Source organism: Periplaneta americana, chromosome 7 (genome assembly GCF_040183065.1).
Source record: "Periplaneta americana isolate PAMFEO1 chromosome 7, P.americana_PAMFEO1_priV1, whole genome shotgun sequence".
Taxonomy (NCBI): domain Eukaryota; kingdom Metazoa; phylum Arthropoda; class Insecta; order Blattodea; family Blattidae; genus Periplaneta; species Periplaneta americana.
The window spans coordinates 9,616,016-9,641,041 of NC_091123.1; the positions used below are offsets into that span (position 1 = coordinate 9,616,016).

General features: G+C 38.5%; 1 protein-coding gene across 3 annotated transcripts in view; it reads right to left on the reverse strand.

Moving 5' to 3' along the window:
- The window catches only part of LOC138702896 (AT-rich interactive domain-containing protein 1A-like), a 109,609-nt gene that overhangs the window by 62,638 nt on the left and 21,945 nt on the right, over positions 1–25,026 (reverse strand). For 2 of the 3 annotated variants that reach the window (XM_069830282.1, XM_069830281.1), the window contains exon 4: positions 401–570. In XM_069830282.1, the coding sequence (XP_069686383.1) occupies positions 401–570 (170 nt within the window). Of the gene's footprint in view, positions 1–400; positions 571–19,074; positions 19,373–25,026 lie in introns of those variants that run through there. The other variant, XM_069830283.1, reaches the window with a different exon arrangement.

A 25,026-nucleotide genomic window follows, 5' to 3' on the forward strand; every position in this document is an offset into this window, starting at 1 on the left:
AGTAGCTCAATTGGTGTGCAACTTGCTCCGGGCTGAAAAACCTCTGGATCGACTGCTGGTGATAGCTGGATTTATCTCGTTGCAGAACAACCCCGGAGTATAAGCCTTCTGTCAAATTGAGTAGCCCCTACAGTTCTTCCCGAAAGTAAGAAGGAGGTCGGAATGTGGTGCCCAACATACCACTTTATTCTAATGTCGGTTTTATGAAAGCATGGAGGTCTACCTTCATACCATCCATTCTCCGTCATAGGTGAGAAGCGGATACCTTTATCTTTACTTAATATTCGCAAATTGCAGAATTCCTTGCACACGTGGTCAGCATCGCAATCACAAGAGACACTGTCTATGGGAGAGAAATGCTGGAAATCAAACCCAAACAGATCGCTGGAGCTGGACTCACCCTTGGCGACATGAGGCTCTGGCGGCCGTGGGGCGGGCGCCCCGGAAAGGCCTGGTGGTGCTGGGGGCGGGCGACGGCTGCGTGGCACCTGGTGAGCTGGTTCCTGGACTCGCGGCTCTGCTCTCGCAGCGCCTTCCTCATGCGCGCCTCCTTCGGGTTGTACACGTAATCTGCAGACACGTAACATTACACTTGTGTCAGGGTGGAGTGGAAAGAAAAAGGTAAAGATAATCGACCTTAACGAAGAGCGCCTCACTGTTAGGTATGAGATTGGTATCCTTTTTCATAAACATATTTTGACGTAAGATTACGTCATTCTCCTCACTTGGAAATTCATAGTTACTGTACATGATAACGCAATTTCCTCACGCCGACAAGGAACACAAGGGTAATACATGCAGGACAAGAGAAAGACAAGGAAAATAAGGAGAATACAGGGACAACAAAGGGAAGTCAAGGACAACGGGAAGATAAGAAGAAAAATAAGACAGCACGGAGAACAAGAGGAATACAAGGAGAATAAGAGAAAGAGAAAAAGGGGAATACCAAAACAACAAAGGGAAGTAAAGGAGAACAAGGGAAAGACAAGAAAAACAAGAGGAATAATATAAGGAGAACAAGGAAAATAAAAGAAGAACAAGAAGAAGAAGGGGAGTACAAGGATAACAAAGGGAAGTCAAGGAAAACAAAGACAAGGCAAAAAAAGCAAGGGGAATACAAGGATAACAAATAGAAGACAAGAAAAAAGGAAACGACAAGGAGAACAAGAGGAAGATAGAAACGACAGAGAGAAGACAGGGGGAACGAGAAAACGACAAGGACAACAAAGGAAAGACAAGGAGAGCAAAAGAAATACCAAATGAACAAGGAAAATACAAGGAGAACAAGAGAAAGCCAAGAAGAACAAGCAGAATACAAGGACAACAAAAGGAAGTCAAAGATAACAGGGGGCAGACAAGAGAAACAAGGAGAATATAAGGACATCAAAGGGAAATAAAGGAAAACAAGGCGAACACAAGAAGAAAAAGGATTATAGGGACAATAGAGGGAAAACAAGTGGAACAAGAAGAACACAAGGACAACAAAGGGAACTGCAAAGCCAACGAAGAATAGACAAGGAAAACAAGAAAAATACAAGAGAAAAAGAAAGACAAGGATAACAAGGGGAATACAAGGAGAATAAGAATAATACAAGGAGAACAAATAGAAATGCAAGGGCAACAAAGGAAAGGAGTACAAAATAAATACAAGGAAAAAGGAAGACAAGCAGAACATGGAGAATACAAGGACAACGAAGAGACGTCAATGAGAAAAAGGGGAAGACAAGGAGAACAATGTGACGACAAAGAGAAGAGGAATACAAGGACAAGAGAGGGGAAGACAAGAAGAAGACAAGGACAACAAGAATACAAAGACAAGAAAGGGAAGTAAAGGAGAAGGGGAAGACAAGAAGGACAAGGGAAGTGCGAAAACAATGAGAAGACAAGGAGAGCAAGGGGTACACATGAAAAAAATGGGAGGACAAGGAGAACAAGGGGAATTCAATGTGAACAACAGGAAGACATGGAAAACAATTGGAACACAAGGGAAACAGTTATACGTAAATGTGTTTGTCATTTTACGCGTGTTTTGTTAGTTTTGTGTGCAATTCATAAAATGAAATTTCATCTCATTTGGGTAAATATTAAAGGATATATTATGATTTATGTACATATATCTTCCGAATAATGCTTCAGGAATGTAAGCTACAATCATTAATATCATTCACAACATGATTGAGGAACTGAATTGTTATGAAACGTGTGAAACACATAATGAGAAAGTATGCGTCAGCTTCGTGACATTCATTTTTATGAAGTTGGCACGCTGGAATTAAGTCGGGTCACGTGGTATTGTGAGCAAGTTTCCTCGGTGATATCCTGCCTCTCAGCTGACGACTGTACTGAACAGCAACAAATGAGCTAGCGTACGCTGATGTGACGCGGATGCGTTGGTGGACGGAGGCGCAACAGTTACCCCGAGACTCGCTCGGCCCAGGGGAGTCACGCACACATCAAGTTATGAGTGACAAATCACTGGGCAATACTTTGCTCTCATCTGTCGGATTAAAATTGTTTTCTCCCTCTTCACCTTCAACCTGAGACCAAACTGCTGTTAGGTGTCGGTACACGTTTGTTTCTTTTCGGCTAAGAACGACATTTCACTTTCTCAATAAGGAAAGTACGTATGTGATCCTGAAAAAAATTATTTCGATATTTTAAATAAAATACAAATTTTTAGAAGGGCCTATCACTTATACTGAAAACGTGCTTTGGGCATGCTGTCTGTCTGTCTGCCTATTCATAACTATTTCTCCTAAACTACTGTATATGTTTTCATACCATTCAGTAAGCTATTTACAGATAAGTTTACCATGAATTATGCACATAACTAGAATAAAAATTATTGTTATTTAAAATTAAATAAAAAATACAAATTTGTGATGAACTGGAAATTGGTTCTAACGATCTCTTTCTTAATTTTTTCCAGCAGATAAATAAAGTGACTGCCCAGTTTTTACTCATACTCATATTTTTTAAGAAATTAATTATTGCATCCGTCCCGCGCCATGGCGTCGCGGTCTAAGGCATCCCGCCTAGGACTCGCGTTACGGAATGCGCGCTGGTTCGAGTCCTCAGGGGGAAGAAATTTTCTCATGAAATTTCGGCCAGTGTATGGGACAGGTGCCCACCCAGCATCGTGATCCACTTGGGGAGCTACGATAGGTAGCGAAATCCGGTTGCGAATATCAGCTATAACGGCTGGGGGGATCATCGTACTAACCACACGATACCTCCATTCTGGTTGGATGATCGTCCACCTCTGCTTCGGCATGTGGCCGTGAGGCCAGCAGCCGGCTGGTCGGTCTAGGCCCTTCACGGGCTGTAGCGCCACGGATTATTATTAATTATTACATCCAGAAGTATTTATGGCTTCTGTGTATATATCTAGAGAAACATCGATTATTCAACTGAGTTTTGAAAAATTACTTTCAGGAACTTCAATTTACATAGCTCTACTCCAGTATCGCTGAAATGTATGATAATAAAATTTAGACAAACGCTGTTAAAAGAAACTCTTACAGGTTTCATTTTTGAAAAAAACTATATTTCTTTCATTTAGGACTAATACAGTTCTTTGGTTACTTAAGGATCCATGAAGTACTACGCTGTATGCCTCTCAGCTTCTTGAAAATCTTTCAAACCAGTATCGGTATCATAAAATATGGATGTAGAAACGTTAAGCGCAATTTCTTGTGTGTTAGTCTTAAAATGTAATAATGTGTCCCCAAATTCTTAATTAGTTTCATAATGTAAACATCGAGGAAATTGTGTTTCTTGAATTTTATTTACGATTATTATATATCTTACAAGGAACGGGAGTACCTCGAGAAAAAACTCTTCAACGTTTGATTTTTCCCAGTTCCTAAGGAAGCGTTAGATGCATATACAGGGTGGAAGTGAAATACCCTTGCAGATTGAAAGGGACGTTAGGGTACACTTAAATGAATAGAAAACCTACATTACGTTTTGTAATTAAATGCACGGTTAATTATAGAATTAAGTTTGAAGTTCAGCAGTCCGGCAACATCGCCGCTAACACACTCTACTCGTGATACAGATGTAAGAGGTCAACGAACTCGGTGTGTCTCGGTAGATGAGCTGTTCTCTTCCTCGACGTTGTCACTTGCTCGCATCGTCCAGTGGCTTGAAATTAGAGGTTTTTAAAATTTACACGAAAACCGTCCACGCTATTTAAATACAGCAGAGAGATAAATGATTCTTTATTACATTTCCTGTTGATATGGACAAAAATCATGATCCTATTCGCAATAGTCACCGACTAAGAGGTAGTTAAACATTTGAGAGAAAAAACTGTATTTTTTTTTCTGAAAAAAAAAAAACTGTGAACTTTTCACCAGTATGATATTATAGCTTTTTGTTACATGCAACATGAGCTGTTCGCTCTGAAAATCTGCAAGGCTATTTCACTTTCATCCTCTAGATAGATTATATATCTTTACATGCGTCGAATATTTCGACAGGATCTGGATAAAGCAGACGTTGCAGATGATTTTCTCGCAGTAGGTACTCTCTCTTTTCCTCTATAACTCTCTATCATCTGCAATAGTTAAAACTAGTCTGGTGTGAAGTATTGGTTTCCGCTGCTGATGTAGGAAAAGCTTGGGGCTCAGGGCCCTGGGGATTATCAGAGTACTCGTCCTAGAATGAGCTGAGACAGGATGGCCCACCTGTCAGCATCGGATTCATGAATGTCGCCCCGTCGGACTTGGACAATCCTCGCACATATAGGACGAACAATGGACCAAAACATACTAAGTACAAAGACAAGCCAAGACGAGCCTTTCACGGTGACTGTGTTCAGAAGTACTGTTGGATATTCCACCGTGTCCTGGAACGTGACATTTCCAACGGAAACCGAACTACGTAAGGTTCCATCATCAGGACTAATAGGTACGACCAGAAGAATCGCCTTCTAGCCTATATTGGGCTCATTATGTCTGGCTACTGAGCCACTTTGCCTGGAGCCCAATAGACTAGGCGACCCCTCTGGTCATGACTAGCTGTCCTGATGATGGAACTGTATGCAGTTCCGAAACGCTGGAAAAGTCAAGTTCCAGGACACACTGGAATAGTCAACAGTATACATAGTGCATACTATACGTAAATTTATCTTGCTGAAGGGAGGTGAACCCATCCACTATTACGTTAACCCTAGGCTAGGCGCATTGTCACTCACACCAGTCGACTGTTCTAAGGTTAGCAGCTTATCCAAGTTTCATACAGGCATCCCCACATACCTCTGGACGAGGCCCCTCAGAACGTCATGAAGGAAAGAATGGAATGCAGGTCGGCCGGAATGACGTTAACGTCTATAAATGGGAGAATCCCGAGAAAAAAATCCCAGACCTCACCGAGACTCGAACCCTGGACCGCTTGCGTGATACACTGATGGTCTAGACAACCTTTTTAATGGTGTAGCACTATATTTACTTAGGAAACTTGCTGACCACTAATCAAATTTATTATGGGAAAACGTCTTGTAGACCTATCGCTCGCTCTCAGGTTCGTAATAAACGTTTCTGTGCTCCAATACCAAATTATCGGTTGCCTTATTTAGGCGTGTTTCATTAGTAAACAGCTACTCTTTTAATTTATTCAATGGATTCCTCCATAAAATATACAGAAAACAGCTTATTTTTGTATTTTATTATATATATTTTAATTTTAAGTATCACCCAGCAGTGGTTCGCGTACCTCCTGGTACATACATACATACATACATACATACATACATACATACATACATACATACATACATACATACAGACATATACACATACATAATCATGTTTCGAAAAGATGTTCCACGACTCGTTGTTTTGCTACTCGACAACCAGGCTGTACTTGAATATGAATAGACCGACTGGGAGAGTGATTGATTGATGATAGAGGACACGTGAAGCCTTACGCTGTCGTGTAATGCTGTCTGGTGGTGCATCCGTTTTGTCTCTGAGAATGAGGGGGAAGAAATATCTGTGCCAGGTTACTGACAGACAGCGATTATTTGTCAATGGAAAAACAATTTCATCGTAGAACGAACTATCAATGACAAAATTAACTTCACACCTGACGCAGCCAACATAAATATGAAGTGCTGTGTTAGCGAAGTGTTGCTTCATTTTCAATGCCATTTAGATTGGCCACTGTAACGGTATTTATTTAATAATATACAATGAGCAAATGCTGGGTAACTTTCTGTGTTGGACCCTGGACTCATTTCACCGGCATTATCACCTTCATCTCATTCAGACGCTAAATAACCTAAGCTGTTGATAAAGCGTCGTAAAATAACGTACTAAAATAAAAAAATAAATAATATACATAATTATAATCCTTATTTCAAACATTCCGTCCTTGGGTACATTCCATTGTCTTTGATGTGGGGACTATAAACCAACTCAACACATCCGTAAGTAGCGAATTCCCTGTGGCAAGATCTCAAGCTATTTGGAACGCTACATTAGCCACATCTTGAGAGAAGTCATACCGTATCATTTTTCTGCAACATGGACACACGGCAAGACTTCCTCGCTATCCTACTTCCCCTCTAAGTCTTCTCATTGAGAGCAGAACACTCGTGACCTAGGCGGGATTCGAATCGACAATCACACAACAGTAAAGCTATGCGACTTAGATGTTGAGTACACCACAGCTGGCAACGTATTATTCTTAAACACTTAAATAATGAATATGTATTAAATAGATTAGAAGTAGTGAACTCACAAATTGTGTCGCTTAGAACAGATCTGCCTTCAACGCAATTAGGGGTTTACCATAGTCTATTATATACAGTCACGAAGCTCAATACGTAGAAAAAAATATGCATCCATAGATAGTTGCTAACCCCTAAAATCGCTACTATAGCCTCAGCACAGACAATGCGAAATAGTACCGGCACAGTCTATTGTTCCTAGTACCCTCAAAACTCAAGCTTCGTGACTGTATGTACTAGACTGCGGGTTTACTTTACTGCAAAACGAACTGGAAGAATGCCGGTACTTGCGTCGCTATTAACCTGATAATAATCATGCGACCTGCTAATAAATTTTACGCAAGGTACACATTATGGGATATGGTAGAAAATAGTGTCGTGCATTTCAAGCTCAACAACGAACGTGACAAGAACCGAATTCTGCTTTGAAGAAGCGGATCTCTCACAGCTCGCTCGAACTTGCGCCTTGTATGATCTGCGCCCTTGAAGTTCGCTGAGCTCTCCTACCCTCTCCTCCCATCCCTTAATGCTTTTAGCTGAGTAACAATTTTAGAACAAATCTTGTGAAGTTTTATTTAGGTGATTTTTATTACAAAAATATGATTAAACATTGACAGTAATATATGTACATATAAATACATCACATTATGTTTTAAAAATAAATGACAGTTATTACTAGGCCTATACTAATTACCGACAGAAAATAGCTATAATTACACTCTTCACATAATATTCAAATAAATCACGGTTGCTCGGTAACAATATTATTTGTGTGACTATACGGATGATAAAAAGTTCGTTCTGCAGAAGGTCTGTCGTGTTTGTTCCGCCTTGTTATAGGTTAAAATATTCGCTGTCCTCCACTACCACCACTTCATGTTTTAGAATAGTTCTTCATATAAAATAACACGAAGTTTGTAATATCTTGGTTGCCTCTTTCATGTTTGAACATTGCAGGACACTATTTTAAACTGCCTAAGAATTTGAGCACATATCTTGCTGTTAGTTTTTCATATGGAATAAAACGAAGTTTGTAATGTCTTGGTTTTCTCTCTCATGTTTGAACATTGCACAATAGTAGTCGGTACTTTGAGAATAAGCGTGTTTAAAAATATATTTCCATTTATTTACACATATTTTTGTGAATGTTTAGTTATATTAAGACAAGAAAAATTACTTATACTCATTACTGTGCGTAACTTCGCCAGATATGTGCCTGACATCCTTATGCAGCTAAAGCATAGAGGAGGAACTAAGGAGAAAGGCACCGAACGTATGTAAGGAAGGGGGAAGATTGAACAAACGCAAAGGAAGCTTCGGTTCTACAGAGATTCGGCAAACTTGAACCGAACGTAAGGCTTCTTATTGGTTTTCAACTGACTCGGTTATTTCAGTTTACCTGCTTCACTTCTACGTACTGTTGGGATGCCTATGAAGTAGGGCGAAGTTTGTAGTGTCTTGTTATTCCCTCCGACACTAGTAGGAAAAGAAGAGATTAATGTATTTTCTGAAGTATTTTATTGGTCCCTAAAATTATAGCTGCTTTTTGTACATCGATGCATGCTGTCATACCGTACAGAGCAATGATTATATATCAGTGCTGGAGCACTCTGGTGTCTGTTCAGATAAAGTCTTGGAGTTCCACTGCGCTCGAAATCCACTCCACAATCGCTGTCACATCCAAGAGCGCTCGGTGATCCTTCCATTGTTCTATATCGGCGCACGACCAGCAAGCAAGTGAGAACGCAGCGGAAGACGGATTTCTCAATAAAAGCCCTGATGACTGTCTCTTTATTCCTCCCAAAGCCAGCTGACGTCTTCCCAGGACAGAATCGGTATTCATATCGCTTACGGGAACTAGGATTGTGGTTTGAGTCATTCCTCCGACATATAACTTGACAAACGACTGAGAATGTTTTGCTTCGTAAACTACGTAGATATTGGTGAAAGGTTCTTCTCTGCCTTACGTATGCTAGTGTGTTACGTCCTCTTTTGACTTTTCTCACTGGAATACTGGAGCGAGAAAAGTGACTGAGTGGCTTAGAGCTCGCATAACCATTCTAACAGCTCCAGGACTCTAGTAAGGACAGAATTTGTGGTTGGTAGTTTTCCGCGTTTCTTCTGTTTTCATTCCCACTTTACCGCTGTTACACAGCCGCCAAACCGTGCAGTTGTCTGTAGTAGCAGCAAAGGAATCCCATTACTATCTGAATGGGAGATGTTGACTTGCGGACCAAGACAAGCCGGGCGAAATATTTCTCATTTATGTAAACGTTCTGCATTTCAGGATTCCCTTGCATTCTGTCATACGAGTAGCCTACATCATTACTGAAGTGGTCGCTGTCTAATGGCAGTAACAATTACGATGACATGAGGAAACCATTCCGCTCCGACTGCACGTGACATGAGGAAGAAACGGTCGCCGACAATCTCTTCATTGAGGGAAAGGGTATTTTAGAACACCTCAAGCCTAATAGGCCTAAAGGTACAAAGCCCTCAGTTTTACATATATTCCAAAATAATATATAGTAAGCCTTTTTTATCGCCTTACCCGGGCGTCGGTACCGTCGCGGTTAAGGCGTGGAGCTGCAAGCCGTATGGTTGCGGGTTCGATTCCCGATGGGGTCATGGATTTTCTTCATTTATCTAAATCTTCCGGCCACACTATGGCTCTGGGGTTTACTCAGTTTCTAAACAAAAAGGAATAACCGGGGTATTTCCTTGGGAGCAAAGGCGGCGGGCATTTAGGACCGACATCCCTACTGCCGTTAATGCTGATTGTATAGGTGGGAGGCTTAACTTGTGTGCCTTCATGGCCTGTAATAAGGATAATTCCACCTTTAGAGTTACGATTCTCGCATCCTAAGGAGAGTATAACTAATTTAGGTAAAAGTTTTTATGTTTATCATTTTTTAGATTCTGGGGAAAATAGGTAGTTTGTAGATTTCTTGACACCAAAGCAGTGGTTTCTGGCATAGTTTCTGAAAGTCTGTTTCTTCAACTTTTTTTTACAGATCTGCGCTCAGTGTACGTTATTGTGTGAAAGAGAAAATAATGAGAAAGAAAACAGAGCTCGGCTTGGCTTTTTTGAGGACGGATTGTTATATTTATGGGACGGCAGGACTGAATTTTTTACCAAAATGGTAGAAATAAATATTTTTGTTCTTTTTATGTAAATACTTACCGTATACGTTTATTTAACATTTGTCCTATATTTAGCCTCCCCTCGCCATTTTGAGAAATCTTGCGGAAAGTTTTAAAATGTTACGCAGCTCTTTTAAACCTAACACTCCCACTAAAAATTGTTTTCTCAAAACTACGTTTCTGGCCAACAATAACGTTCCCAGTTGTTTAAATTTGCTCCGATTTGAATGAGACTTTGCAAGAAAACTCAGCATACTCCAGGACACAAACTTGTAAGTTTGGAATCAGCTCTTCGCTAAAAACCTTTCATGATATGAATTTTTAACTTTTAAAAATGAAATAAAATGATCAAGCAAAAATTACGATTTCTATAAAAAAGTTTTTATTTCATTAACCAATCCTCGAATTTAAAAATTCATTCCTAGTTTTCTTAATCATGAAATGTAAATTCTTCACAGAAAATTTTAATACGCAATAACAATTCAGAAGCCTTTAGGGACGTTTTGAATTCACGCATAATTTAATGTAATTGTAAAATGAGTGAAAATTAATATTTAAGGAATTAATGCATGAAATTTGATTAAATTTGATACTGTTATTTAAATGTACAGTACAACAAATCCACCGAATTTGAAAGCAATTGATCTAAAGCTTTAGTAGTTTCAAAACTCAGTTCCAATGTCCCTTACGACTTCATTTGGCCCATTATGCATCCTATTGGTAGCCTGATTGGCAGTCGTAATTCTGACGCTAACAGGTGGACCATCATGCCTGAGCCCTGAAAGAGCCATGTAACGTCGTTAGACGAGTTCCTGATAAGTCCCTTGGTCCGGAGCCGCAAGCTCTCCCTTCATCAGTACCGAACTCAAGATTTCAACCCAGTCTGTTTTTATCTATTGCAGTTGGTATTATATGAAATTAGGAAAAGGTGGAAGAGAGCTTTGGTGAAATGATAGAGGTAAATGGGAGTGCTCAGAGAAAACCTTCCTGCAATGTCTGCTTTGTCAACCACAAATTCCATCACCACCTGACCGGTGATCGAACCCGAGCCGCCTAGTTGGAAAATCAGTGCGTTAGCCTCAGCCACAGACATGGGTAGAAAAAGAGAGAGTATTGTGCGCATGTGCACAAGAACTTCTCACCCTCGATGAAAGCATCAAGTTCTTTTAAACATACGGTGGCCTGGCGTGGTCTTTGGAAGCTTCTTGTTAAATCTTGTGTTTGCAGCTTTGAAGAAAGTTACATGCGAGAATGAGAGCAGTGAATTAGTGTAGGCTTTATAAATTAGTGCGATCTACGACGTTTTGTAGTTGGTTGAGTTATAGTGAATGTTTCACTGTGAGCAGTACTTGATGACGGATCTTTCCTCCGCTGTCACAGTGCATACGAGTAGATAGAGCGGCTAGGGTAGATGTGCTTTGCTTTTCTCGTACGCCGAAGGGCGTGTCCTGCATTAACGAGTAACTACACTTGTGTCCAGAGTGTGTAATGTACTTCAAGTGCAGGAATATACACTAAAGAATGGTTCTAAATAGTACACAATAGTTCAAATGCATTGTAAGGTCATTAAAATAAAACCGTCATCATATTCATAACCCTTCACGATTCTAGAGCAGGTGGTGCGTTTGGACACACAAAATTAAATCCTCAGACGTCCTAACGGTCTTCCTAGTCAAAATGAAACATGTTAGGAATGAAATTGTAATTTCAGAGAAAAATAATAGAACAGGTTGAAGAATTCTACTACATAGCTATAAGGTCCCACAGTGATTAGAGACACGGACGTTAAACTGAATAATAATAATAATAATAATAATAATAATAATAATAATAATAATAATAATAATAATTCGTGGCGCTACAGCCCTTGAAGGGCCCAGACCGACCAGCCGGCTGCTGATCTCACGGCAGAGGTGGACGATCATCCAACCAGAATGGAGGTATCGTGTGGTTAGCACGATGATCCCCCCAGCCGTTATAGATGGCTTTCGCAACCGGATTTCGCTACCTATCGTTGCTCCCCAAGTGCATCACGATGCTGGGTGGGCACCGGTCCCATGCACTGGTCGAAATTTCATGAGAAAATTCTTTCCCCCATGAAGACTCGACCCAGGACGCATTCCGTAACGCGAGTCCTATACAGGATGCCTTAGACCACGACGCCATGGCGCGGGACCGTTAAACTGAATATATCTAATATTTTGTGTAACACAAGACGAGCTCTTTCATAGTGCGAGAAAACACCAGTGCAAAGCATTATAACTGACTATTCAAACTTTCCTATATGGAATCGAGTATTGGACACTCACAACCAGAGAGAAGAAGAAATGAGTGTCTGAAATGAAACAAGATCATTTTGAAGATATAGGTCTACACGTTAAGATATAAATAATCAGTGTCATGAAAGTTACATACAGGATGGATTAAAAGAAGCTTTCCCCAAACACTTACATTTAATTACATTCAATTTATATTTTACTACACATTCCTTTACAGATTTTGTTCAAAATGGAGGCCCTGTTTCTCGATACACAATTCACAACGTTTAGACACTGATTTACAGATGACAGAACATAACTCACGATTTTAATCGATTTTCACGAGTGACTGTTCGACATCTGTCGTAAATGATGCAGATCCTACGGTTTCTGAGCAAAAATATTATTTTTCAGGATATCCCGCAGCGAAAAATCACATGGCGTCAGCTCGCATGATCTGGGTGGCCATTCTGTTGTGCCACGACGGCCAGTCCATTCATGGAATTGCTGGTCCAAGAAGTCCCTCACTCCTACACCAAAATGAGATGGCGCTATATCCTGTTGCTATATTAACTGCTTTTCGGCAAAACGAGGGCTGTTTTCAAGTTCAGGAATAATCACCTCTCTTAATATCTGGAGATACCGGTCGTTGGTAACCATTTCTTCTAAAGAGAATGGCCTACCACACCTTCGCTCCAAATGCCACTCCAAATAGTGACACCAGGAGTGTTCAACTCTTTTGAGATAATTTCATGTGGATTTTTACTAGCCCAGTAAACACAATTGTGCCGGTTCACTCTGGCGTTTAACTTAAGTAAATGTGGATTCATCGGTCCATAAAATTGTTTTTCAGAAGTCAAGGTCGGCTTCATGTCGAATAAGAAACCATTCACAAGCCAACACAATGATACAAAACAACAACAATAACAAGACATGACATCGGAAAAACAGTTGACGCACGAACATGGATGTCAACCCACCAGTTATAACACCAATTTATGCAAGTTATAACATCTGTATATGTGTAAAAGTATGAAACCTAAGAACGAATACTGGGGAAAGCGACTTTTGACCCACCTTGTATTTTCCCATAAGTTTTACGTGTTTCGTGACAACTCATTATCATTCTGACAATAGTATTGCTATTAATATTTTATTATAGGAGAAGGATTAGGATTAGCCCATGAAATTCCTTTGGAGTAAGGACCTCTTGCCAAAGCAAGATAATCCCGAGTAGTCACTTCTAGAAATATCCTCAGGTCTGTCGCAGAGCTTCCTGTATTTGACTTTTCCAGTCCTCTCGATCCTTTGTCTTAGATGACCAGTTACTACCGAAGTGGACGTCCAAGTCGTCTGATCGATGTGTTCTCTGTCACCTTACTCTCCTGTAGCCGGTTATTGGGTCCCAAGTTGTTGTTTGTGTCTGTTGTAGTGAATTCTTAGGGCATGGCTTGCTCATCTCCATTTATTGTTCTTAGCTGCTGTTGGGGAATCTTTGACATTTTACATCTTCCTAAGCTCTTCGCTGCGAATTTTGTCTTTCATACTGACGTCTAGAATCTTCCTCTTCAATTTCCTCTAGCATGTCTCTGACATTCTCCTTTCCCTACTTGTCAAAAACAAAGTCTGGGCTCCATACAGCAAGGTGGAAGGATGTAGCTATTCAGTACTTCGCTTTTTATCTTTATGTTGAATGCCCTGTTTATGAAAATGAATCTAAAGCTCCAAAATTTTGATCATGCCGTCGAAATGAGTCTTGGACTTCTCTGTGTGTACAGCAAAATTGTCAAATTACATTATTTGGTTAAGATAGATAGCCTATATCCTTTGACATATTGAAGAACTTCGTTGTTGATTGTGATATTTTCTTCTTCGTTGTTAGTCATTTTTATTCAATAGGGTTCAATGTAGTCTTATTTCTTTGCTGTGCTGGAGGACTTCCTAGATGCTTCGTCTTAAATTCTCTGTGACGTTGCTAGTAAGATAATATCGTCTGCAAATCTCAGGTTCTGTAGTTTTCTCCATCGATTTTTTAGTAGGTTATTTTACGACGCTTTATCAACAGCTTAGGTTATTTAGCGTCTGAATGAGATGAAGGTAATAATGCCGGTGAAATGAGTTCGGGGTCCAGCACCGAAAGTTACCCAGCATTTGCTCATATCGGGTTGAGGGAAAACCCCGGAAGAAACCTCAACCAGGTAACTTGCCCCGACCGGGAATCGAACCCGGCCATCTGATTTCGCGGTCAGACGCGCTAACCGTTACTCCACAGGTGTGGACTTCTCCATCGAAATTGATGCGCCAGTTCATAGTAATTTTTCATCTAACACACTGATAAACAGTTAGGGGATATGGAATCACTTTAGCAGACTCCCCTTTCCAGTTTAAACACGCTATCCTCCTTGTCTAATCGGATTCTGGCTCTAATGCTGGCATATAGCTTGGCAAGTATCCTGGCATATTTTTTATTTTCTCCCAGTCCTTGTTTTGAAGGGCTGTTAAGGCTAGGCGTGCTGTCGAGAGTCGAAGGCTTTCATAAAAACAGTTAATTTATTTGACTATAATATTTAAGATCTTCTGCGGACCAAAGGAAAAGACTAGTGAAGTGCTTTGTGTGGAGTGTAGCATTGTATGGAGCAGAAACATGGACATTACTACGAAGTAAAGAGAAGCGACTAGAAGCACTTGAAATGTGGATATGGAGAATAATGGAGCGTGTGAAATGGACAGACAGAATAAGAAACGAAGCTGTGTTGGAAAGAGTGGGTGAAGAAAGAATAATGCTGAAAATGATCAGAAGAGAAAAGGAAATTAGCTGGGTCACTGGCTGAGAAGAAACTGTCTACTGAGGAATGCACTGGAAGGAATGGTGAACAGGAGAAGAGTTCGGTTCAGAAGAAGAAGAAGGAAAGACTGGAAAATGCTTGGTTTGCAGTGAATGACCTTCCCGTGGGCAGAACACTAGGAATGAATGAATTTCTCTCAACGAAATGTATGACTTTGAATGTAGGCCTACATTATCCTTGGATGAATTGACACGCAGATAGGCCTACTGGATATGGAGGAAATGATTAGGGACACGGTACCAGAATGTTGAAAACCATAATGTCGATATCAGGGAAGCTGTAAATGCTTATTTCAGTAAGAATCTGGATATTGCTTTTCCAGCGCTTTATCTTTTTTACCTCTGATTGATGTTCTCGCTGATATGTACATCTATTATTATCAGGCAGTACATCTCACTTGACGATATGTGTCAGAGGAAGAACAAATTGTTTGTATATATGTGAAATCTGATTAGTGTAATATGCAGCTAGTCAGCGATATAGAGGGAAAAAGAAACTGTCCAACCTACTCCATTATCTCCTGGCTTAGTTTCCTCATAAGATATATCTTGTTGATGTCACTTATGAGGTTCAAACTTGTCTTCAGACATTTGGCTAAACAATATCTTTTAGTTAAACTGTATAGTGACATGTAAAATAAAGCTTCCACTTATATAAAGCAACTTTCGATTTAAGATGTGCAGAAAGACATTGAGTACAAGAAATATGCAGCATAATGAAAATAAATCATAATCCAGTCATCAATTAGAATTGCTACATTTGTTGTCACATATTGCGGGTTTATTTGTACCGTAGTGGGTTGACCCATGTCTCCACCTTAGGCAACACGAAGAACAAGATTGACGAAGGTTAAACATCCAGGCGTAAGTAGGATTCGAACCCGACACTGCAACGTCAACCCTGCGCGGGGTTGAAATGTTTCACTTTGAAATAGTACTGATTAGTTACAGACATTATGCAGCGATGCTACGTCGATACTCGCATTATTGGCGTGAAGCGTGTCAGGTTGGCCCCACTGACCGGGGATTGAGGACGCGAGAGCGGCTGTCGATTGCTTTGGGATTTTGAGTGCAATGTTGCCAACTGCATCATAGTTAAGGCTAACATCTGCAGAGTTCATCCTTTCACCCGCAATATTTTGGTGAAATTAACTGTTAATGCAGGTGTTTAATTGTAGTTCCAAGGCAATAACTACGAGAATGATCCGATTATTTTAACAAGTTTGGTTTTCAGAGCTCAGCTGCTTAGAATTCAGCAATAAATATAAAAGCGGCTGTTTTATTTTAATTATTTTAAATTGAACCAAAATTTTGTTTTTCAGTAAGTTTTTTCGTAATATTATTAATCTTTATTGTATTATCTTGTTTTATTTTAGGCTTCCATTTATTTCATAAACATGTTTAAAATAATTATTCTTGCTTTGTCACTGGACAGTTTTCTTGCTGTGAATTAAATTTATAATACTATTTCTTAAAATTATAATTACACTGTCACAATGTATCGTATCGTTTTAAAGTAATTCTCTCAAAACATATTCATAATCCATTCCCTCAAACACTTAACCAATGTTTTACCTCTTAGCCTTAAAAAGAACCTGATCCAAACTTTAGTGATGCCACACTTCGATTATTGCGATTCTCTATTCACAAATCTAAATACTGATCTTGCCCATAGACTACAGCGTGTTAACAATATCTGCGTTCGTTTCGTTTGCAACATTAGAAAATTCGATCATGTAACACCGTCACTAGAATTGTTGTCTTGGAGTCCACTTAAAGAAAGAAGATTCTTCAACTCTCTCTTATTACTATTTAAAATCATCCACACCCTCTTACCTAGCATCTCGTTTTGTTTACCTTTCACTATCTCGAACCCGGAACATGTACCTTCTCTCTATTCCTTCTACTCATCATCTTTCAGCATATCTATTCCACGCCTCTGGAATTCTCTCCCTGACCACGTCAGAGATTGTCGGACAATATGAAAATTCAAATTTAAATTTAAAAAATCACATTCTAGTTCGTGGAATTGCTTGTTGAACACATGTCAGGTTGCGCAACTTCACCTTAACCCATGACATATAGTAAATATTGTAACTATGCTGTTGTAAAATTGAAAATTAATATGTAATGTATTTATTATTATTATTATTATTATTATTATTATTATTGTCAGTTTTCAATATCATCATTGCTATCTCTGTTTTCTTTCTGTTTGTTGTATTAGCTCGATGAGAGCTCTATAATGTATTTTTGACTCTGTTGACCCTCTATAGGGCTTTAACTTAATTTGTATCATTTTCATCAGTGTTTGTATTTCTTTTTTGTATTTATATGTGCTATCTGGTAGGATGGAAGAGAAGGCCTTATGGCCTTAATCCTGTCAGATTAAATAAATTATTATTATTATAATCTATTTCATCTTATTATTAACATAACAGTATTACAAAGTAAAAAATGAAACATTTCGAATGTATTAGTATGTTTCTCGTCACCAAATAAAAACATTCAATTAAATATTTTATGAAATGATTTTGGTGAAAGTGGCATTATTCGGGGTCTTTGACCCTTAGGTTGGCACCACTGATTGTGAGCCTCTCCACCGAATGAACTGCACACGTAGCGGTGTCAAAATCATGAAGCGCTGGATCAACTACGTGCGTGGAGTGCACCTCACAGCTCTGCCATGGACATGCTGAGGCCACACAAGGACGACTCGGCATTTAGGTCGTATTAACAACATGGCGACCGGTCGATAACTTCGGGTTGAGGTTATGTTGGGACAGAGTTTACTCCACCCTACCGGTACGCGCACGCCTGTGAAGATTACAGTACTGATCCGGCTGGATTCAGTACAGACGCACATGGCCAACTCTTCGACACATGCAACCGTCTACAACGGTTCGGTTTCGGTGAGCTGCCAGTATTTTACTTTTGAGATTTGTGACGGAATAGACATTTTCTTATTTTCGCTATCGTTTTCACTGCACCAATGATTCGTTATCACCATATCGTGATAATTTGTTTATGGATTTAGATGAAAAGCTATTTTTCGACAAGTCAGTATCTTTCTCCGTGTTCCTTCTCATACCTAGTCCTCCACGTGCTCACTGTCATTTTATCAACTCCAGAAATAAAGGTCTGCATAACCTACAGGTACTGAGGTGGGAATGAGTGAAATTTCTACACATATTAAAACTTCTTCATAAAGATACTTAGGTTTTCCTAATTTAATTCCTCTGAAAATCAAATTTGATTATTTATCAAATGGTTTAAGCTACTTCTTTCAAATTTTTCTATGTATAATTATACATGTCATGTTTGAATTATTGGTCACTATTACATGATAAGAAGATATTTTATGATACTTCAACAAAGTTCCTATAATTGATATCAGACAAGATAAAAGGGAAGGAAAAAGAACTCATAAGAGACTGAAATTTCAACTTTAATGAAAATGTAAGTAATGAATTATTAGTGTGGGTTATAAGTAAACTGTCATGTTATGTCACTTTTAGAATAAGACTCATTGAGTACTTTTATTGTAAAATTATTATATTTAGTGCGCATCGTTCCAGAATAAAGTTACTCGTAGATAATGAATAGGAGCGAAATTCTTCCAATGTATAAGAAGATATTACTGTACACCGGACGTATGGAACACCAAAAAGACACTTTTTCGGTACCAGGATATTAGAAACGCGTATTCAGCATCTTGTAATTAATGACAACTTTCTGTTTGCGATCAACATGAAGAGTAAGTAATAATAAGTAACTGTTCTTATGAATCCAGTCCAATTCTAGAAATAAAATGTGACTTAAAATGTAGAATAAATGTAAACAAACGAAAGAAAAAGACTGGCTCGATCTTATAACATTATGAATTCGTTTTTCGTGTAAAAAATATTATTAAAATGTATTTACTTTCTGTGTTAGTAACATGTGTCAAGAATACTATATGAAAGTTCGTGACACTTTCCCCAACGGCCCTGCAAGTCGGGAACACTTTCCTACGGACACCATGGAAATAAAAACACACACATGACGCCTGACAGACACGTGGCAAGGAGGCAGGAGGCGCGCGGTCCCACCTGTGTGGTAGCCGGGCGGCTCGTCGGCCTGGAAGCAGGGCGCCGGCTGGAGCTGGAAGCCGTGCGGCGGGTAGTAGAGCTGCCCGTGGTTGCAACAGTCCATGGCTGCGGCGCGCCTACAGGAGGACCTTCATCGCGTGCGTGCACCGGCGGAGTGCTGCTCGGTTCGGTTCGGTTCGGGGAGCAGGTCAGCCGGCGGCAACTCCGCCGCCATCCGCGGCCAAATCAATACCTTGACGGGCGGCGGGCGGGCGGACGCAGGGCGAGGGGCTCTGGACTAGCCCACAGCCTCTGTGCACTCCACTGTCACTACTTTCGCCGCCACCGCCGCGGTTTTACTCCAGAATATCTGTGCCGACTTACTTCGCGATTCCCGCGATCACGTACGATTCCACTTGTGTATGATTGGCGGAAATGACGTCCGACTGTCTTCGCGGCAGGCAACATCGCGATGCAACATTGCTAGAAGGTCTGATTGTCGTATGCACTAAGATGACTTGATCATAATTGTTGGGTGTGAGCACCAACTGCAATTAGCTTTTCACAACCTGACACAAAATTACCCGTAAGGATAAACTAAAATAAAACTTTGTTGTGAAGAAGGCAAATCTTCATTATTCATTTTACAAGTTTGGCAACAATGAAGCACTTTCATGGTGATGTCAATGATACTGCAATTTCAAGTTTATTTTCTTTGAAATATTATTCAAAAGACACGATCAAACGGAAGGATTTACTGGCCATCAAAAGGAAAAGATAAATTTTCAAAATGTAATTTTCATTTATAGAACTCGCATTTAAAATAATTAGAATATTGTAATATTTGTGGTTTACAATGAGATTCTGAGAACATTATTTACTAGTCAAAGAGCAATCAGTATTATAAAAACAGACAGTTAAAACGAAAGTTTGAAAACTAGAATTGTTTTATTGACATTCGCCCAAACTTAGAGTAAGGGATGTAATCCTTTAAAAACGAGATTCCGAATAATTCTGCCGCGCTGGCTCGCTTTTAAATTGTGGTAATAAATGATTTCTTAGAGTTCAAGTCTTCATGCTCATAGAAGAGAACAACTTTTAGAGAATACTCGAAGTTATTATATATATATATATATATATATATATATATATATATATATATATATATATATATATATATATGTGTAGTTTTTATACAAAATTAATTACATACAGAATGTTTCAAAATTCTCGCACACGGACTACACTGTGTGAATCCTGAATGAAAATGGAGACGAATATATTGACAAAATTTCGTCCGAAGAATTAATTCTAACAGTGGCAACACTGTATTTTACAAATAAATGTTACTCCTGTGATCATAGCTCAAGTTATGCGTACGCTGCTTTAAAACTAAATGTTCATGGTTCAAACACCTCTCTCGTTTTTTATTTTATTTCCACTTCTTATTTTAATTATCTTTCTGTAATGAGAGAATTATTCCTGTGCTGCATTGTATTCTTTCATAACTTCGTAATAAAATATTATTTAACCATTATTTAGCATTTTATTTTCTGTTAGTTACAATGATAAATGCAGTAAACATTACATTACCATACACTAATACATTCTTGTGCAGTGTTGTTCAATTAAAAGTTCTTCGACGAAATTTTATCATTAACATTTTTGCCTCTATTTTCATCCAGGATTCATATTACATATCCCGTCTGCGCGAATTTCAGGACACCCTGTATATCTATATAGCCAATTATGCTAATTTTTGGATTAGTTGTGTGTTTTTAAAACTACGGACAGTAATGTGAGTGACTCAATGTAAAGTACCCGCCATTGGAAGAAAAAAACAGCAATATGACGAAATAGGCTACGTTAAACGTGTGAGAAAGTATGTGTCACCTCCGTGGCATTAATTTTTTAATTATTCGCTGTGGATCTGGTTGAAGCATTTCTAGCTGTAAATGAGGTTGGTTACTTCATAGGCAACTGGAGATAGAATACAGGAATTTGTTGTGTCCCTTGTCTCAAGGACTGGCCTTCATACGTGTGAGTGTTTATAGTGAGTATTAAGACCACCGAAAACGAGACAATAGTACATAAATGAAATAATTTTATTCATGATTTTACGTGTACGAAGAGGCCAACAGAAGTCCTGCATTCAAACCCTAATTAGTTCATTATGCTTGTAACGTCCAAGAGAGACGGGTGAGACGAATGGAAACCCAACGTGTGGATTTTCAGCCCCGTGTATATCTTGTACGGTCACCAGATGACCTCGTATGCCAACTGAGCGTCCTCCGGCTTCATCATAACAGGCCTTCGTGTGTAAGCGAGAGCCTTCAACAGGATCGAACTCTCGCCGTAGAGCACTTCATATGTTTAATTATAGTGGGAGTTGGAGTCACAGCATCTGCACGTAATTATGAAAACTGTATAAAAGACTATTTGAACTAAAATTGGCTTTTCATTCTTATTAAACCTATACTCTGTTCGTAATGATAAATTTAATTAAAAGAAGAAACTCACGCTTGGAGTAGCTGCGATAAAATACAGAACTGAATATCACGAAGTTCACACGTACTTTCTCGTAAGTTTCATGCGTATCTGTAATCGTTTGTAGCTTAATTTAACTATTACTCAAAAGGTACATATCAATAAAAAAAAAAAATTGTATGCTGTAAACAGACGTTACGTAATTAATTTTATTGTTCACAAATTTATATAAAATGGTTAGTTATACAGGGCTTTCATTTCAAAACACTCATTCTTAGTAACTATTTCAGATAAATTTAATTTAAACAAAAAACATGTCAATTAAGATATTAAGGGGGAAGTTTAAAACCAGCTTTAATTGCATATTAAGTTTCACCCTCTCATCTCACTCCACTCGTCCCCTTTTAAATTTCAAGTGACACTCCTATATTATTATGATACTTAAATTTAAAAGAGTAGTCAATTGTTTATACATCTCATTCTTTTCACATAGCCCATTTTGTTTTCTATCGTCGCCTGACAATCAGGATTGTTGTTATTGTTGATTACAGCTGAAGGGAATAAAACTACAAAGACTAATATTGATTGCAGGTTACTTCAGGTAGTAACACAAACTATATATTACTTGGAAGTTATAAAGTGAAAGCCCGGTATATGAATTATATATACCATGTTTCAAAATTATAAAAATTTCATATGATTATTATTCAGTATTAAATTATAAATTAGCATAGTAAACATCATCTGGTAGTAAAATTTTCAAGTTATAAGTTTCGGACAACTTATTATTTCTGTTTTCGTGGGAGACATTGTTGAAAAATGACAATTCCACAACATAAATTATTTTGCGTTCTGAAACTTGCGAAAGCAAATTCAATAACAATGGCGCAAAGGTTGTTCCGTAGACATTTGCGAAATGACAACCTACCACAGCGTTGGTTTGGACGTGCTACCGCCGCTGATATGGCATATAGTCATTGGCCTCCCCGGTCACCAGACTTGACACCATACGACTTCTTTCTTTGGAGATATAGGAAGGATAGTTTATGTGTCATCTCTACCCTAAGACCTTGAAGAAGTAAGAACTAAGGTGATTACTATGATTGCATCAATAAGCAAAGATATGTTGGAAAGAGTATGGGAAGAATTTTATGTAGCAAGGGGTTCTCACATTGAGTATTTATAATGTGCCAATAAGAACGTTTGAAAGTTTCTTAAACAAATATAATGCATCAATGTACTGTTATCATTAATACTTACTTAATAATACTCGTATGAAAGTGTTACCATCATTTTAAAGACGGTTTATAAAGTTGTTTTAATCATTTCTAAAACTATTTTCCTATTGGCATTTAAAAGTGATATGAATGTGAAACTAATTAGTGGTATATTGAAAGCTCTTCCTTTTTAATTCCAAATCTTTAAAACATTCCTTCAGTAGTTCACCTATGTGTGAAATTGGGTTTAAAAAGGGAAGATAAATCCTTACCAAACAGCCTGCACCTCCCTCTGCTAAGTTATGCCTGGTAGTTACATGTGGCAAGAGTTGTAGCTTAAGGCACCAAGATTTGGAATGAATTCACAACAAAACTAGACAATTCAACATAATAATAATTAATAAAATTTCAGTCAGTAAAATGTTTCTCTGTCGAAACAAAGTCACCCGTCTCACTTGTCAGTTTATTCTGCATAATACGACAAATCACAAAGAAAATCGTCCGATGATTCTTCAAGTTGAAAGTTATTGTGCATTTTTGATTTCAAATAAGGCCTCCTTAACTTTTTATTAAATTCTATGTGCATCATTTTCAGAGGAATTGCCTACTAGATAGAGTACTGATGCGAACAAAATCCGTTCAGTAGTTTAGGAGAATCCGCTGTACACAGACAGACGGCACGTCAAAATCAATCGGGATTTTGAAAAAATATATATTTCGCGAAAATCTCGAAATTAATTCTTTGCTGTATTAGGGAAAAAATGTGAAAATATTCATTTATTTATATTTTTCTGGCAAAGGGCAGGTCCTTCACTGCAAACCCAGCATAATCCATTCTTAATTCTTTTCCACCTCCATCTTAGTCTCCACATACGATCCATATATCTTAATGTTGTCTATCATCTGATATCGTCTTTTGTTCCAAATTTTTTTCTCTGATCTCACGAAAATGACACATACTTTCGCTTTTTTTTTTTTTTTTGCGTTTCGTAAAAATTCATTTTTTTAAATCACGAAGTTATTTTCATTTCTGGTCAATATTGTTGAAATATAATCTAAGAGATACATATGAATGAAGTCATTTTCTATTTATTCAGATAAGAGGTTGGGCTTCTGTTTTATGCATTGCACATAAAAGAATATTAATTTTATTTGTCAAATACGTCTAGTAACATATCTCATTTTCATTCATAAAATACACGTTTTGCACAAAGGCGTCATTCAGAGTGGGACACGATAGGACAATTGCTTCCCTCCCCCCCTAAATTTTACATTAAAAATAATAATTGAGTAGTATTACAGAAGATAAAATTAAGAGATCTGTACTTTTAACATTAGGGGAGAATCGGGTAGTATCGGACATCGGTTAATATCGGACAATGAGTTTCTTTCATCTACCACACGATGATAGTACCTGATTGACATGGTTACGTTTCTGTAATGTCGCATAGAGAAACGTAACCATGTCATTCAGGTACTACCATATGGTGGTACATGAAAGAAACGCATTGTCCGATACTACCCGATGTCCGATACTACCCGACTCTCCCCTAACTATTTCACTTTATAAACACTTAAGAAATAAAAGACGAGCTAGTTAATGACTTTGCTCAAATGAAACCAAGGCGTTACCCTTTGTTACATTTGTAGTTGTTTTTATTACCAATTGTTTAAAAAAATTGCAATTTTTTTTTTTGTTGATTGAAATTAAAATTTCTTTATCGAGAAAATTGTGCGTGCTCATTTGTTTGCACCAACGTCATATTAACAACAAGTGCAAGTAAATTACGTATCGTATATCAACGAAATTCTCTCAAAAGGAGACTAACAGACAGACAGACAGATAGACTCACTGACAGACTGAATAACATCTGACTGACTAACATCTGATTGAGTCCACATCTGTGGAGTAACGGTTAGCGCGTCTAGCCGCGAAACCAGGTGCCCCGGGTTCGATTCCTGGTCGGGGCAAGTTACCTGGTTCAGGTTTTTTCCGGGATTTTCCCTCAACCCAATATGAGCAAATGCTGGGTAACTTTCGGTGTTGGACCCCGGACTCATTTCACCGGCATTATCACCTTCATCTCATTCAGACGCTAAATAACCTAAGATGTTGATAAAGCGTCGTAAAATAACCTACTAAAATAAAAATAAAAACATCTGATTGATTGACTGGCTAACATCTGACTGACTGACTGAATTCTACCATCTGACTGACTGATTGAATTCTACCATCTGACTGACTGAATACCGTCTGACTGCTTACAGA